Raw genomic sequence first — 15,854 nt, 5'->3', positions numbered from 1 at the left:
GGAGGCTGAGAGAAGTGAATCGCTTGAGCCCAGGAGGTGGAGGTTGTAGTGAGCCAAGATTGTGCCATTGCATTCCAGCCTGGGCAACAAGAGCAAAACTCCCTCTCAAAAAAAAAAAAAAAAAAAAAAAGGTGTAAGGGAGGGAAGCTGGATATAAATCTTAGTTTATTGCCTTCGTAGTGAACAGAATTTTTATTCCTATTACAATGATTGTACCAATACCTCCAACACCAGGAAGTTTTTTTTTTTTTTTTGAGACGGAGTATCGCTCTGTCCTCCAGGCTGGAGTGCAGTGGCGCGGATCTCGGCTCACTGCAACCTCCGCCTCCCGGGTTCACGCCATTCTCCTGCCTCAGCCTCCCGAGCAGCTGGGACTACAGGTGCCCGCCACCACACCTGGCTAATCTTTAGTATTTTTAGTAGAGACTGGGTTTCACCATGTTAGCCAGGATGGTCCTTGTGATCTGCCCGCCTCGGCCTCCCAAAGTGCTGGGATTACAGGCGTGAGCCACCACGCCCAGACACCACCAGAAAGTTTTTTAATTGCCCAAGGAGAAAGCCTACATTGTTTACTGAGCCTTTGAAAGTTTGCTCTGGATCTAGCCTCCACCTTCACCAGCCTATTCCCACACTCTGCTTTGTAATATTTCTGAACTATACATTCCTTGAAAACACCAAGTTCTCTCCTCCTAGGGGTCCTGGCCCATGCAGTTCCCTCTGCCTGGAACATGGCCACTCTTTTTCCTTGCTAATCCTTCAGGTCTCAGTAGTTTTCACTTCCTCCAAGAAGGCCTTTCCTAATGGCTCCTAGAAGGCTTTTATAAAAACCTATAATCATGATTCCATATAAAAAGTGGAAAACTGGAATGGCGATTATATATGATTTGTTATGGAGGACAGGACAAGGATGAGAGGCATGACAATTCTCTGAGGCCGGCCACAATGGCTTATGCCTGTAATCTCAGCACTTTGAGAGGCCGGCCGAGGCAGGATGATTGCTTGAGCCCAGGAATTTGAGACCAGCCCGGCCAACATGGTGAAACCCCATCTCTACTAAAAGTACAAAAATTAGCCGGGCATGGTGGCTTGCGCCTGTAATCCCAGCTACTCAGGAAGCTGAGGCAGGAGAATCGCTTGAACCTGGGAGGTGCAGGTTGCAGCGAGCCGAGATGGCATCACTGCACTCCAGTCTGCGTGACAGGGCAAGGTTCTGTCTCAAAAACAAAATACAACAAAACAAAAAAAGTTCTCTGAAAAAGCATACAATGAAGGAGTAGAATTTTTATTCCTATTACAATGATGGTATCAATACCTCCAACACCAGGAAGTTTATGTTTCTTGGAGGGCAAAGAAGTACTTTTGAACTTTGTTCAGGTTAAGCTGCGCCAGGACTGGTCCTTTGCCTCCCTCTGGACTACAGAAAGGTCAACCTGTTTCTCATACATGAAGCAAGGACCCAAAATTTCTATAGTGAGGGGTGGGTGGATTAGCGACAGCAATTGGTAGGGCTTGAAAATACATGCACATAGTCCTTTACATAAGATTAAGAAAACGACTGTTTTGTATATCAGATGGACATTAAAGGGCAGAGGTGCAAAACCTCTCCTCCAAGCTCCTCTTTGTCACTGTCCGCTGCTCCTCATTCCTGCCTTTTGCCTGGCTTTCTGGGGGAGAGGGCAAAAAGGAAGAAGGGGAGGTGTCTTGACTTCTAAGAGTAATGGGTGACTAAGGGGGAACTACCATTTATTAAAGACCTAGTACATGCCATACACATATACACGTTATCGCATTTAAACCTCCTAACTATGAGGTAGGTATTATTATCTAACACAGTATAGCAGTAAATAGCACTGTCCTTGTAAATAGGTAGACTGTTTTTGCTAGTTGTGGAACCGTGGACAAGTTTAGTCTAAAACTTAGTTTCTGTAAAAGGAAGACATTGATACCTACCTCAAAGGGCTGTTAGATGCTCAAGAAGTGACAATACAAATGCCTTTGAAGAAACAGGATCAGGTAATTTGCTTACTCAAGATCAGGTGATTTAGTAAGAGGTTGACCTGGGATTCTGGTTCCGGCTTATCTCACTCCACAGCCAATGTTCTTTCCACTATCACTCTCTAGTTACAATCATCTTTTTTTTATTGAGAGGGAGTCTTGCTCTATTGCACAGGCTGGAGTGCAGTGGCATGATCTTGGCCCAGTGCAACCCCTGCCTCCCACGTTCAAGCGATCCTCCAGCCTCAGTCTTCCTAGTAGCTGGGATTATAGGCACGCGCCACCATACCCGGCTAATTTTTGTATTTTTAGTAGAGACAGGGTTTCACCATCTTGGCCAGGCTGATCTCGAGCTCCTGACCTCAGGTGATCCACCTGCTTCGGCCTCCCAAAGTGCTGGTATTACAGGCGTGAGCCACCGCTCCCGGCCGTTATAATCATTTTGTCCAAGTATCGTTAAGTCCTCTGAGGCTCTGATTCCTTATATGCAAAATGGGGTTAATATATTTTATAAAATTCATTCATTAAACTCTTGTGTGGAAGGTGTGTATATAATGGAGACTGCAGCTCTCTCCTCTTTCTCCCTTTCATTCCACGTAGGTCATTTATCCTTAACTTCTAAAATGGACTCTACAAGCATTTAACCGAACGGACGCAGCTATACAAATATTTTTCAGATTCCCCTTTATTTCCTCTTCTTTCCTAGTCCACCTAGGCTCCCTATCCACCCAGCGTCAGACCACGCCCCGGCGTGTGACGCAAGCACGCTCCGTGCGTCGCGGCGCGTCGCGGCGCTCACTAGGGGCCCGGCTTTCGCCCGCTGCTGCCGCCGCCGCCGCCGGCCGCGGCTGCACTCCCAAGATGGCGGCTCCTCCGGGCGAGTACTTCAGCGTTGGGAGCCAGGTGTCGTGCCGGACGTGCCAGGAGCAGCGGCTGCAGGGCGAGGTGGTAGCCTTTGACTACCAATCCAAAATGCTGGCTTTAAGTATCCTTCCCTGCGTGAAGCCCGAGTCCGGGCCGGCGTGTAGGTGCGGTGGTCGGGGGGTGGGGGACGACGGCGGCGGCTGGGGCTCTCTCCGGGCCTAGGGGCGACCGGCTACCGCGGCGCCCGGGGCGCATGCGCATGGCCCTGAGTTCCCCTCCCCCTCCCGCGGGCCCTTCGGTCAGCTTTGGGGATCCTGTCTCCCCTTGCGGGAGCTGGGGCTTTACCGAGGATCAGTGGGTGGAGGAGGGCTTGACACGGGGATGGCTTTTCGGGAGGAACGTTATGAGAGGGGACACAGTGATTAGGAGAGGGAGTGGTGTTGGGAGGGGGCTGGTGGATTGGAGCCCGGATGGAAAGGAGGGGCGGGTGAAATATTATGGGGAGGGGTGTTTAGGGTAAGGAACTGCTGGTAGGGCAAAGGTATGGAATTTAGGAGGGCATGTGCACTGATGGGATTTCGTCCAAGGAAGGGCGGTGGGATGGTGACCAAATTGGTCCTTGCCTGTTTTGGGGGAGAGTAAGTGCAGGGCAGAGTTTGTATCTGAACTGGGGATAGTGGCTTGTTTCGCTGATGCGTGTGTATGTGTGGTGGTGGGGGGGCTGTGCTGACTTTTAGGCTTCCGGTCATTTGGAAATCGCTGTTTGGGGGATGTTTGCATTGGAAACCTGTTCCAGAGAGGGCTTGCCGGGGCTTATGTGGGTTGGGGATGTGTGAGTTACAGGTGAAAGAGTGAAGTTCTCATGCTGCCTTGATCAGTCCAGCACATGGAGTCCTTTTACGTAGTAGTAGCGGCCTCCCTTTTGAAAGCAGCAATGTTAAATTGGAAAAAGTGGCCTGCGTCTTTGGGGTGGGAATGACTTCTGAATTATTCTAGGAAATTCAGTCTTGGAAACGAAACGCTTCCTTGTTGGGATAAATGTGCCACAGCTTCCCCTTTCATGGGAGCTACAGGTGGGTTTATTGGAATCTTGAAGGAGTAATTTTTTATGGTATCTTTTTTTTTTTTTTAAGATGGAGTCTCGCTCTGTCCCTAGGCTGGAGTGCGGTGACGCGATCTTGGCTCACTGCAGCCTCCGACTCCCTGGTTCAAGCGATTCTCCTGCCTCAGCCTCCAGAGTGGCTGGGATTACAGGCACGCGCCACCACGCCCAGCTAATTTTTGTATCTTTTTTTTTTTTTTTTAACAGAGATGGAGTATCACCATGTTGGCCAGGATGGTCTCGAACTCCTGACCTCGTGATCTGCCCGCCTCGGCCTCCCAAAGTGCTGGAATTACAGGCCTGAGACACCGCCCGGCTTTGTTTTTTTTTTTTTGAGACGGAGTTTCACTCCTGTTGCCCAGGCTGGAGTGCAATGGCTTGATTTGGGCTCACTGCACTTCCGCCTCCCAGGTTCAAGCGATTCTCCTGCTTCAGCCTCCCTAGTAGCTGGGATTACAGGCATGCGTCACCACACCCGGCTGATTTTGTATTTTTTTTTTTAGTAGAGACGGGGTTTCTCCATGTTAGTCAGGCTGGTCTCAAACTGCTGACCTCAGCTGATCTGCCTGCCTTGACCTCCCAAATTGCTGGGATTACAGACGTGAGCCACCGTGCCCGGCCATGGCATCTTTCAAAATGAAGTTTCCTACTGAGTCTGCTGCCTTTGAGTGGCAAGTATTTTAATTCATTTAACCACTGCTTGTAGATTTCTAGTTTAGGAAGATGTCCTTTGAAACTAATTACAGTAAGAGTAGTTGCTTTTTTTTTTTTGAGATGGAGTCTTGCTCTGTTGTCCAGGCTGGAGTGGTGCAGGGGTGAGTGGTGCGATCTCGGCTCGCTGCAAACTCCACCTCCTGGGTTCACGCCATTCTCCTGCCCCAGCCTCCTGAGTAGCTGGGACCACAGGTACCCGCCATGATGCCCAGCTAATTTTTTGTCTTTTTAGTAGAGACAGGGTTTCACTGTGTTAGCCTGGATGGTCTTGATCTCCTGACCTTGTGATCCTCCCGTCTTGGCCTCCCAAAGTGCTGGGATTATAGGCGTGAGCCACCGTGCTAACAATAGTTGCTTTTTCAAAAAATAAGAGGTTACACCTGGAAGAAATAAGACCTTTTACATTAGTGGTTTAGTTGGAAGGGTCTTGGAACTAGGAAATACTTTTTTTTTTTTTTTTTTTGACGGAGTCTCACTCTGTCACCTAGGCTGGAGTGCAGTGGAACGATCTCAGCTCACTGCAACCTCCGCCTCCTGTGTTCAAGTGATTCTCCTGCCTCAGGCTCCAGAGTAGCTGGGATTACAGGCATGTGCCACCACACCCGGCTAACTTTTTTTTGGTAGTGATGGGGTTTCGACATGTTGGCCAGGCAGGTCTCGAACTCCTGACCTCATGTGATGCGCCTGCCTCAGCCTCCCAAAGTGCTGGGATTACAGGCGTGAGCCATTGCGCCTGGCTGAATTACTCAATTTTTAATTGACATACAGTAGGCTCTTAAATGTTTGGAGAATGAGTGGTGAATGAATGGATTAACTGGCTGGGTCACCTTGGGTGAATTTCCTTTCCAGTGTGTAGTTTTCTCCTTTGCAAAATGGGAAAGCTCACATCTGAAAGAGTAAAAAGAACATTGTGCAGATACACAGAGTATTATACGAAGAACAGAAAGGTCTAGCTCTTTTGTCTGACTCGTAGGTTTAAGACAAACGCATTAAATCTGTGTTATGCCTCCCCATAAAGCCAGTAGAGTGAAGGTGACAGAACTCCTTTGGAAGCTTCCAAGGATTTGGGCAGGAGGAAGGTGATAGGCAGAGATTTCCTGAGGAGAACTGTGATTCTTATAAGGCCTTCATGGCTCCTGGCCTGCCTTTTACAAGCGTTGTGTGAATTGTGTTTTCTATGCCCCTTTTGGGATGTGTCAGTGCCTCTGCTTGTCCTATTTTTCCTTAACTTTTTTTTTCTCACCAGAATGTCCCTCTTCCAGTGGAAAGCCCAACCATGCAGACATCTTGCTCATAAACTTACAGTATGTTTCAGAAGTGGAAATAATTAATGACCGAACAGAAACCCCTCCTCCCCTAGCTTCACTCAATGTTAGTAAGGTAAGGATTAAAGGGCAGATCTAGCTTTCTAAAATGATGGGAAAAATGAGTCTCATTGAGTCTTGGTGATACGTTGTTGTCTATTTTTCATTGTTTTTAAGGGACTTAAAATTGTTTGTTGTGATATCTTTTTAAAAATATATACATTTAGTTTTTCTCTTTATTCCTGGATGTTGTCAGTAAATCTTAAGAAATAGCTTAACTCCCAAATAAGTTGAGAGCTTGCTTCTGCCTTTATGAAAGAGGACTTTTTAAATGTTGGAGTTCATTATGAACTTCTGGTGGTGCTGGGGTTTGGGTGGTGGCATTGCCTATGAACATCTTCAAATTGTGTATATGTGGATGTGTGCATACGTGAATATATGCATTTTCTGCGTGAAGATCTGAAGTGATTTTCAGATTCTTGGAGGGTTTCATGACTTATAAAAGTTTGAAAGCCACTGTCTTAAAGGTTCTTTTTTGTCTTTATGTTTGAATTTTGAGTTCTAACAATTACATGCTTAGCATATTTTAATCTTGCACATACAAGTTGATTTCTGGGAACCCCCAAGTCACTTGTGTGTGTGTATGTGTGAGACAGGGTCTTGCTTTGGTTGAACTTGAACACCTGGGCTCAAGTGACCCTGCTGCCTCAGCCTTCTGAGCAGCTGGGATTACATGCATGCGCCACTGCGCCTGCCCAAGTCTTTTTTTTTTTTTTTGAGCCATTGCGCCCGGCCTTTTTTTTTGAGACAGAGTCTCTCTCTGTCGCCCAGGCTGGAGTGCAGTGACACGATCTCAGCTCACTGTAATCTCTGCCTCCCGGGTTAAGTGATTCTCATGCCTCAGCCTCTGGAGTAGTTGGGACTACAGGTGTGCTCTACCACGCCTGGCCAAATTTTTTTTTTTTTTTTTTGGAGACAGGCGCATACTGCCACACCCAGCTAATTTTTTGTATTTTAGTAGAGATGGGGTTTCACTGTGTTGCTCAGGCTGGTCTTGAACTCCTGAGCTCAGACAATCCACTCGCCTCAGCCTCCCAAAGTGGTAAGGTTATAGGTGTGAGCCACCGCTCCTAGTTCAATTTTTGTATTATTAGTAGAGACGGGGTTTCACCATGCTGACCAGGCTGGTCTTGAACTTCTAACCTCAAGTGATCTGCCTGCCTTGGCCTCCCAAAGTGCTGGGATTACAGGTGTGGGCCACCATGCCTGGCTCTAAGTCACTTTTTTGACAATTCCGTTTAGTCAAAATTGATGTTGATCAATAATAATGCCCTAAGCCCTGTCATAACCTGTGCTGTCCCGTGTACTTGGAACATTTTTCCTTCCAGAATGACTGGAGCCTTACCACCCATCAGGACTCAGTTAAATGGCATGTCTTCCAAGAAGTCTTCTCTGATCACCCAGGCTAAAGTAACTTGCCTGCATTATTCTCTCTCATAGTACCTTGTCCTTCACAGTTAAGGTGACCGTATCATTTGTAGTCCAACCTGAGACGTTTTTGAGAGTAAAGGGGAATGCTTTTATTTTATACTGGGACAACAGGTGTAGATTAGGTTACCCTACTCATAGCTTTTTTTGTAATTACCTATTTGTTTACTTGTCTAGTGTCTGTCTCACTGAACTTTATTCTGCAGGGATGGGAACCATACCTCTTTTATTTACTATTGAATATACAGAGGCTTGCACAGAGTATTTAGTAAATATTTGTTGGATGAATAAGTTATGCTTCCGATTTTAGTAGCAGGTACCTTTCATTAAGTCTCTCAGATTAGTGTGGTGGAAGTTTTTCCTTCTAGAGGAGTCTTGGAATAATGTGTATTACTTTGCCTCTCTTGGGAATGTGGTGTGTTCTGTACAGTACAGCAAAGCAAGGAAACACTGAGACAACTAAAATAATAGAGGGTAACTGAGGCTAGTGAATGTTGTTACCTCAGATCTGGAGCTCCTATCTTGTCAGATTCCAGGGAAATGCCACACATTTTTTAGTGATGGCTAGGGACAGATTTGGAAGGCTATTGAGTTTCATATGGGTGTTGCCTTATATGGATATCCCATTCTTTGAAGCCTATAGGTTTTTGAAACCTTGGCTTAGTAATATACCTTCTACCAGAGTATAGGAGCTCTTTGGGTGTCTTCTGTAAGCTCATGAAATTTTAAAAGACTTGAGAAATAATTTATTCCTAGTTTTTTTTTGAGATGGAGTTTTGCGCTTATTGCCCAGGCTGGAGTGCGATGACGCAATCTTGGCCCACGGCAACCTCCGCCTCCCGGTACAAGTGATTCTCCTGCCTCAGCCTCCCAAGTAGCTGAGATTACAGGCATGCACAACCACACCCAGCTAATTTTGTATTTTTAGTAGAGACAGGGTTTCTCCATGTTGGTCTCAAACTCCCGACCTCAGGTGATCTGCTGCCTCAGCCTCCCAAAGTGCTGGGATTACAGGTATGAGCCACTGCACCTAGCCTTATTCCTAGTATATTGAAGAACCAAATAGGCTCTAAGTTATTTTTTGGTGTTTATAGGGTATGAGAAGTCTGTCACTAGATCTTTAGTGAGTAGTAAAGATGTGAAAGAGAGATGATTTTCTGAAGTTAGAAAGTTGGCTCTTGTGACCAAACAAGTGCCACCATTTAGAGGGGGTGGGGTAGTGTGGGTGGGACTGTTAAGTAGGAGCTGTTAAGAAGCAGTTCTCTTCTTATATTTGACCTCAGATAGAAATAGCTCTTGGTTAGTTTGGATTATTTTTGCCTTTAGGGTTTTGCTTTCTGCTGGTCAGTTTTCCTTGTTTACTAGCATTGTGGTAGACTAGCTGATTACCCACTCTTTGAGGAAAGCAGCAGGAAGTAATAGCTTGGGGAGCACCAGAAATCTTTACTTTTCTTACTCTATGGCCTGCTTGCCAAATCTTGAAAAAGGTTTGCTGGGAAGAGGAGTCAGAAACTGAAAACTAAAATTAGGTTGGAGGGTTATCTTTGGATTTCGTTTATTCATTCTTCCGTTTACAGAGATGTTTATGAGTAAGCTATATTGGCTTTCCCTTGAAACCAACCTTTTAGGATGCTTTGTGATTCCTCTTTGGAGACTGACTTAGAATTAGAGAGAAACTGTTGGGCTATTGCTGAAGAAAACAGCTATTTTGGGCAGCTATTAATATGTTACATGAATGCCATGAAAAGTTCATCTCATTTTTAAGAGCATGGACTTGAGTTTTTCTTAAGCTGAAGGATCATTTAGGCATGTGGAAGGGAACTAACGTACTCTGGGATGTCTGGAAGAAAACTGTTGAAATTTCAGATGCTTGCAGTCTGGAGAAGCACTACTTGTCTATTCTAACTTTAGTCAAAGGTGTCATCACATATTGGCTCATCTTGCTGACATAGTAAGTGATCTGCTTAATTAAACCTGTTAATATGAACCGGTTATTTGTTGACTCTGACCTATCAGGAAATGGAAGAGAATGGCTTATACAGGAAATACTTAATAGCTCAACTGGGAAAGGTATAAACTAGAAACTTCTTGGAAATTGACCTGTTTTGCTTTCGAATGATAGTTCACTTCAGGCTAAGAAGTCTTATTTCTTGTTTTTTTTTGAAATGGAGTCTCGCTCTGTTGCCCAGGCTGGGGTGTGCAGTGGCGGGATTTTGGCTCACTGCAAGCTTCGCCTCCCGGGTTTACGCCATTCTTCTGCCTCAGCCTCCCGAGCAGCTGGCACTACAGGTGCCCGCCACCTCGCCCGGCTAGTTTTTTGTACCGGGTTTCACTGTGTTAGCCAGGATGGTCTTGATCTCCTGACCTCGTGATCCACCCGTCTCGGCCTCCCAAAGTGCTGGGATTACAGGCTTGAGCCACCGTGCCTGGCCAAAGTCTTATTTCTATCTCTAGCAGTAGCATGTAAGAGGAAGCTTGGGAGAGGACAGTAGGGTTGCAGTAGGGGGAATTCTGTTTTTTTGAGATAGGGTCTCAGTCTATTGCCCAGGCTGGAGTGAAGTGGCGTGATCTTGGCTCATTGCAACCTCTGATCCCTGAGGTTCATGCGTTTCTCCTGCCTCAGCCTCCTGAGTAGCTGGGATTAAAAGCGCCCGCTGCCACCACGCCTGGTTACTTTTTGTATTTTTTGTAGAGACTGGGTTTTGCCATGTTGACCAGGCTGGCCTTGAACTCCTGACCTCAGATAATCCACCTGCCTTGGGCCTCCTAAAGTGCTAGGATTACAGGCGTGAGCCCCTGCACCTGGCCAAGTCCCCTTTGTGCTTGGCCCAAGGAACTCATAATCTGGCGACATGAAGTACCCTAAATAATGTATAATGCTAAGTTATGTTTCGTGTGTGTGTCTGTGTGTATGTGTTCTGTTTTTTAGAGATACAGTCTCGTTCTGGTGACCAGGCTAGAGTGCAGTGGCATGATCATAATTCACTGCATCTTTGAACTCCTGGGCTCATAGGCTCAAGTGATCCGCCCACCTCAGCTTCCTGAGTAGCTGGGACTACAAGCTCCCATCACCACACCTGGGTAGCTGTTTTGTTTCTTTTTAGCTAGTCTCGCACTGTGCCCAGGCTGGAGCGCAATGATACAATCACAGTTCACTGCAGCCTCAACCTCCAGGGCTCGCCCAAGTGATCCTTCCACCTCTCCTCCCAAGTAGCTGGGACTACGGGCACACACCACCACACCTGGCTAATTTTTTTTCTTTTTTGAGATGGAGTCTCACCCTGTTGCCCAGGCCGGAGTGCAATGGTGCCGTGATCTCAGCTCACTGCAACCTCTTCCTCCTAGGTTCAAGCAATTCTTCTGTCTCAGCCTCCCAAGTAGCTGGGATTACAGGTGTGTGCCACCATGCCTGGCTAATTTTTTGTATCTTTAGTAGAGATGGAGTTTCACCTTGTTGACCAGGCTGATCTCGAACTCCTGACCTTGTGATCTGCCTGCCTCGGCCTCCCAAAGTGCTGGGTTTACAGGCGTGAGCCACCGCGCCCGGCCTAATTTTTTTTTTTTTGTAGAGACAGGGTCTTACTATGTGGCCCAGGATGGTCTCTAACTCCTGGGCTCAAGCAATCCTCCTTCCTTGGCTGCCCAAAGTATTGAAATTACAAGTGTGAGCCACTGGCCCAGCCCCTAGGTAACATTTCTAAGTAAAGAAAAACATCTATATTCTGTGGTCAGGGGTAGGGTAGTCTAGTAGAAACGACTTAGGAATGAACCAAGTAGATCAGTCTTTAAAGTCATTAGACTTGGCAGATGTTAGTTAATGTCTCCCAGGTTTTTTTGTTGTAACTAACTAATACTCAATGAATTATGGGATGAGATAATGCAGGGGAAGGAGGACAGTGTGACAAAGGGCCCATAGAATATTTATACCATTACATTAGGGTCTCACTTGACGTCGTTGGTAGGTTCTTGGAAACTTCGACTTTATGTATTATTATTATTATTATTATTATTATTATTTGAGATGGAGTTTTCGCTCTGTCTCCTAGGCTGCAGTGCAGTAGCACTATCTCGGCTTACTGCATCCTCTTCCTCCCGGGTTCAAGCATTTCTCTGCCTTAGCCTCCAGAGTAGCTGGGATTCCAGGCACCTGCCGCCACACCTGGCTAATTTTTGTATTTTTAGTAGAGACGAGGGTTTCACCATCTTGACCAGGGTGGTCTTGAACTCCTCACCTTGTGATCCACCCGCCTTGGCCTCCCAAAGTGCTGGAATTACAGGTGTGAGCCACTGCGCCCAACACATTATAATTATTTTTTAAAGACGGAGTCTCGGCCGGATGCGGTTGGCTCTCCGTCTCAAAAAAAAAAAAAAAAAAAAAAAAGGGTCTCACTGTGTTGCCCAGGCTGGAGTACCATGGGGCGATCTCAGCTCACTGCAACCTCCGCCTCCTGTGCTTAAGCAATTCTTCTGTCTCAGCCTCCCGAGTAGCTGGGAGAACAGGTGTGCCCCACCACGTCTGGCTTATTTTTTTATTTTTTTGAGACAGAGTTTCACTCTTGCTGCCCAGTCTGGAGTACAATGGCATGATTTCGGCTCACCGCAACCTCCGCCTCCCGGGTTCAAGTGATTCTCCTGCCTCAGCCTCCGACGTACCTGGGATTACAGGCATGCACCACCACACCTGGCTAATTTTGTATTTTTAATAACAACAGGGTTTCTCCATGTTGGTCAGACTGGTCTTGAACTCCCGACCTCAGGTGACTCGCGCGTCTCAGCCTCCCAAAATGCTAGGATTACAGGTGTGAGCCACTGCACCAGGCGATTTTTTTTTTTTTTTTTTTTTCTGTTTTTGGAGACAGTTTTCCTTTGTCACCAAGGCTGGAGCGCAGTGGTGCAATCTCAGCTCACTGCAACCTCCACCTCCTGGGTTCAAGCAGTTCTTCTGCCTCAGCCTCCTGAGTAGCTGGGACCACAGGTGCACGCCACCATGCCCGGCTAATTTTTGTATTTTCAGTAGAGACGGGCTTTCACCATATTGGCCAGGCTGGTCTCAAACTCCTGACCTTGTGATCTGCCCACCTTGGCCTCCCAAAGTGCTGAAATTACAGGCGTGAGCCACCGCACCCAGCCAATTTTTTGTATTTTTAGTAGAAATGGGGTTTCACCATGTTGGCCAGGCTGTCTTCGAACTCCTGACCTCAAGTGATCCACCCACCTCTGTCTCCCAAAATGCTGAGATTACAGGCATGAGCCATTGCGCCCGGCCCCCACAACATTTTTTTCCCCCTCATCAATGTTGTAAGAAAATGATGTTGAATGGCCAGGCACAGTGACTCACGCCTGTAATCCCAGCACTTTGGGAGGCTGAGACCGCAGATCATGAGGTCGGGAGATTGAGGCCATCCTGGCTAACATGGTGAAACCCCATCTCTACTAAAAATGCAAAAAAAAAAAAAAAAATAGCTGGGCATAGGTGGTACGTGTGGCCTGTAGTCCCAGCTACTCGGGAGGCTGAGGCGGGAGAATGGTGTAAAAGCCGGGAGGCAGAGCTTGCAGTGAGCCAATATTGCGCCACTGCACTCCAGCCTGGGAGACAGCGAGACTCCATCTCAAAAAAAAAAAAAAAGAAACAAAGAAAATGATGTTGAATGAAATGACATTGTTCGAGGAACTGGTATATTTTGTCAGTGTTCCCTAGCTTTGCATCTGACATTCAGAGATTAGAACTTGCCAGCCAGAGACTGGAGAAAATCAGAATTATACTGGATACCATTAATATGTAATATCATTAAAAGATTTTAAGAGACCTCTGGTGACACCAGAATTAACATTTATTTCCAAGGTGGCGTTATCAAGTGGCATAGTTCGTTGAACACTTGGCTGAGTCCTGGAGGTTAGGTTGAGTAGTCACAGAACTGAAGTGTCTGTGCTTTCCACCACTGAGTCACTTAGGAAGGGACTTGTTGACACAGCCAAGCCCAATGGATGTATTCATTTGTTTAGATGAATACATGCAATGTATCAAATGATAAAGTCTTTTTTTTTTTTGAGATGGGGTTTTGTTCTTGTTGCCCAGGCTGGAATGCAGTGGCGTGATCTTGGCTCACCGTAACCTCCACCTCCTGGATTCAAGTGATTTTCTCCTGCCTCAGCCACTCGAGTAGCTGGGATTACAGGCATGCACCACCATGCCTGGCTAATTTTGTATTTTTAGTAGAGACCGGGTTTCTCCATGTTGGTCAGGCTGGTCTCAAATTCCCGACCTCAGGTTATCTGCCTGCCTAGGCCTCCCAAAGTGTGGGATTACAGGTGTGAGCCACTGTGCCCAGTGATATGTTAAGTTTTATTACTTTGATGAGTTGGAGAATACTTTTCTAGAGTAGCTGTTAGAGGAAAGGGATGGTCAGCAGGAAAAGAGACAAAGCATGGAAAATAGAAATACACAGGTAATACAGAGTTTGGGCAGTCACCTCCCTTACCAAACAATGGACTGATCTCGTAGCTTCTTTTATCCATTTATTATCCATTGATTCGTTATTAACAAGTAGAAAGTGATCAAATGGAACCAGGAAGAAGAGATTCAAAGGACTTATCCTTGGCTCCCAGTAATAAATTAGTTTGCTGCCATTGAATTAAAATGGTTATCTGGAGATAGATCTGGGAGTAGAGGGGCCTGGTAAAGCTGAGAAGGTGGAAAAGTCACAAGATTCACTTTTTTTTTTTTTTTTTTTTTGAGACAGAGTCTTGCTCTGTTGCTCAGGCTGGAGTGCAGTGACGTGATCATAGTTCACTGCAGCCTCAACCTCCCAATCTCAAGCAGTCCTTCTCTTTACCCTCCTGAGTAACTGGGACTACGAGTGTGTGCCACCACATCCAGCTAATTAAAAAAATTTTTTTTTTTGTCTGAGGGGAGTAGAGACATGGTCTCGCTCTATTGCCCATGCTGGTCTCAAACTCCTGGCCTCAAGTGTTCCTCCCACCTCAGCCTCCCAAAGTGATGGGATTATGGGAGTAAGCTACTGCGCCCAGCCGGAGTTCACTTTTTTTTGTTGTTGTTTTTTTTTTTAGACGGAGTTTTTTTACTCTTATTCCCCAGACTGGGGAACCTCAGCCTCCCGATTTCAAGTGATTCTGCTGCCTCAGCCTCCTGAGTAGCTGGGATTACAGGCATGCGCCACCACACCCAGCTAATTTTTTTTTTTTTTGTATTTTTGGTAGAGGTGGGGTTTCTCCGTGTTGGTCAGGCTGGTCTCAAACTCCTGACCTCAGGTGATCTGCCCACCTCAGCCTCCCAAAGTGCTGGGATTACAGGCATGAGCCACCACACCCTACCCTGGGTACCTTTAGGTATCATGTCACATTGAGGGAAGAATTTGTTTTTATTTTGAATTCTACCAGTTTCACAGCTAAAATTCAGTATGACCCTATGGCTTTCTGGTGATTGGAGGGTTAAACCCAAGTATCAGTAAATTCCTGGGGTTGATATGATAATTATTGCATTGTGGCCTATGTTTATGGACATAGCCTATTAGCAGGGCTCTTGGTTATATCTATTTATTTATATATATTTTTGAGACAGGGTCTTACTCTGTAACCCAGGCTAGAGTGCAGTGGTATGATCTCTGCTCACTGCAACTTCCACCTCCTGTGCTAAAGTAATTCTGCCTCAGCCTCCTGAGTAGCTGGGACTACAGGCACACACCACCATGCCTGGCTAATTTTTTTTTTTTTTTTGTATTTTTGGTAGAGACGGGGCTTCACCATGTTGCCTAGGCTGGTCTTGAACTCCTGAGCTCAGATCAGATGATCCACCCTCTTCAGCCTCCGAAAGTGCTTGTATTACAGGCATGAGCCACTGCGCCTGGCCCTTGGTAACATCTTGACCCTAATGTGTTGAGGTGTCAACATGTCCAGTAAAGTCAGAGATGGCCTGGCCAGCCTATGTTTAGCTATGTATATTTTAGTAGGAAGTAGAAGGTATGTGAATGTGGGAAGGAAGAACCACTTGTCTGAGGCAAGCAAATTTTTGCTACAGATAGTTTTTCTGGCTTCTAGAGGCTATAACCTCATGATTAACTAGATTAGAAAATATTTCTGGCTGAGTGCAGTGGCTCACATCTGTAATCCCAGCACTTTGGGAGGCCGAGGCAGGCACATCACAAGGTCAGGAGTTCGAGACCAGTCTGGCCAATATGGTGAAAATACTAAAAATAGAAAAGTAGTCTACTAAAAATAGAAAAATTGGCCGGGCACGGTGGCTGAAGCCTGTAATCCCAGCACTTTGGGAGGCCGAGACGGGCGGATCACGAGGTCAGGAGATCGAGACCATCCTGGCTAACCCGGTGAAACCCCGTCTCTACTAAAAAATAAAAAAAAATTAGCCGGGC

General features: G+C 46.3%; 1 protein-coding gene across 2 annotated transcripts in view; it reads left to right on the top strand.

Annotated features, from left to right (window-relative positions):
* The first annotated feature begins 2,716 nt into the window (after positions 1-2,716).
* LSM12 (LSM12 homolog) overlaps positions 2,717-15,854 on the top strand; it is a 37,665-nt gene continuing 24,527 nt past the window's right edge. The window contains exons 1-2 of one of the 2 annotated variants that reach the window (XM_023191481.2): positions 2,717-2,980; positions 5,922-6,055. In XM_023191481.2, the coding sequence (XP_023047249.1) occupies positions 2,857-2,980; positions 5,922-6,055 (258 nt within the window). In that variant the 5' untranslated portion in view covers positions 2,717-2,856. The remainder of the gene's footprint in view (positions 2,981-5,921; positions 6,056-15,854) is intronic. The other variant, XM_031934401.1, reaches the window with a different exon arrangement.

This window comes from Piliocolobus tephrosceles, chromosome 16, assembly GCF_002776525.5.
Source record: "Piliocolobus tephrosceles isolate RC106 chromosome 16, ASM277652v3, whole genome shotgun sequence".
Lineage (NCBI taxonomy): Eukaryota > Metazoa > Chordata > Mammalia > Primates > Cercopithecidae > Piliocolobus > Piliocolobus tephrosceles.
The sequence above is the reverse complement of the archived record's forward strand: the minus strand, read 5'-3'. Positions and strand labels throughout refer to the sequence as shown.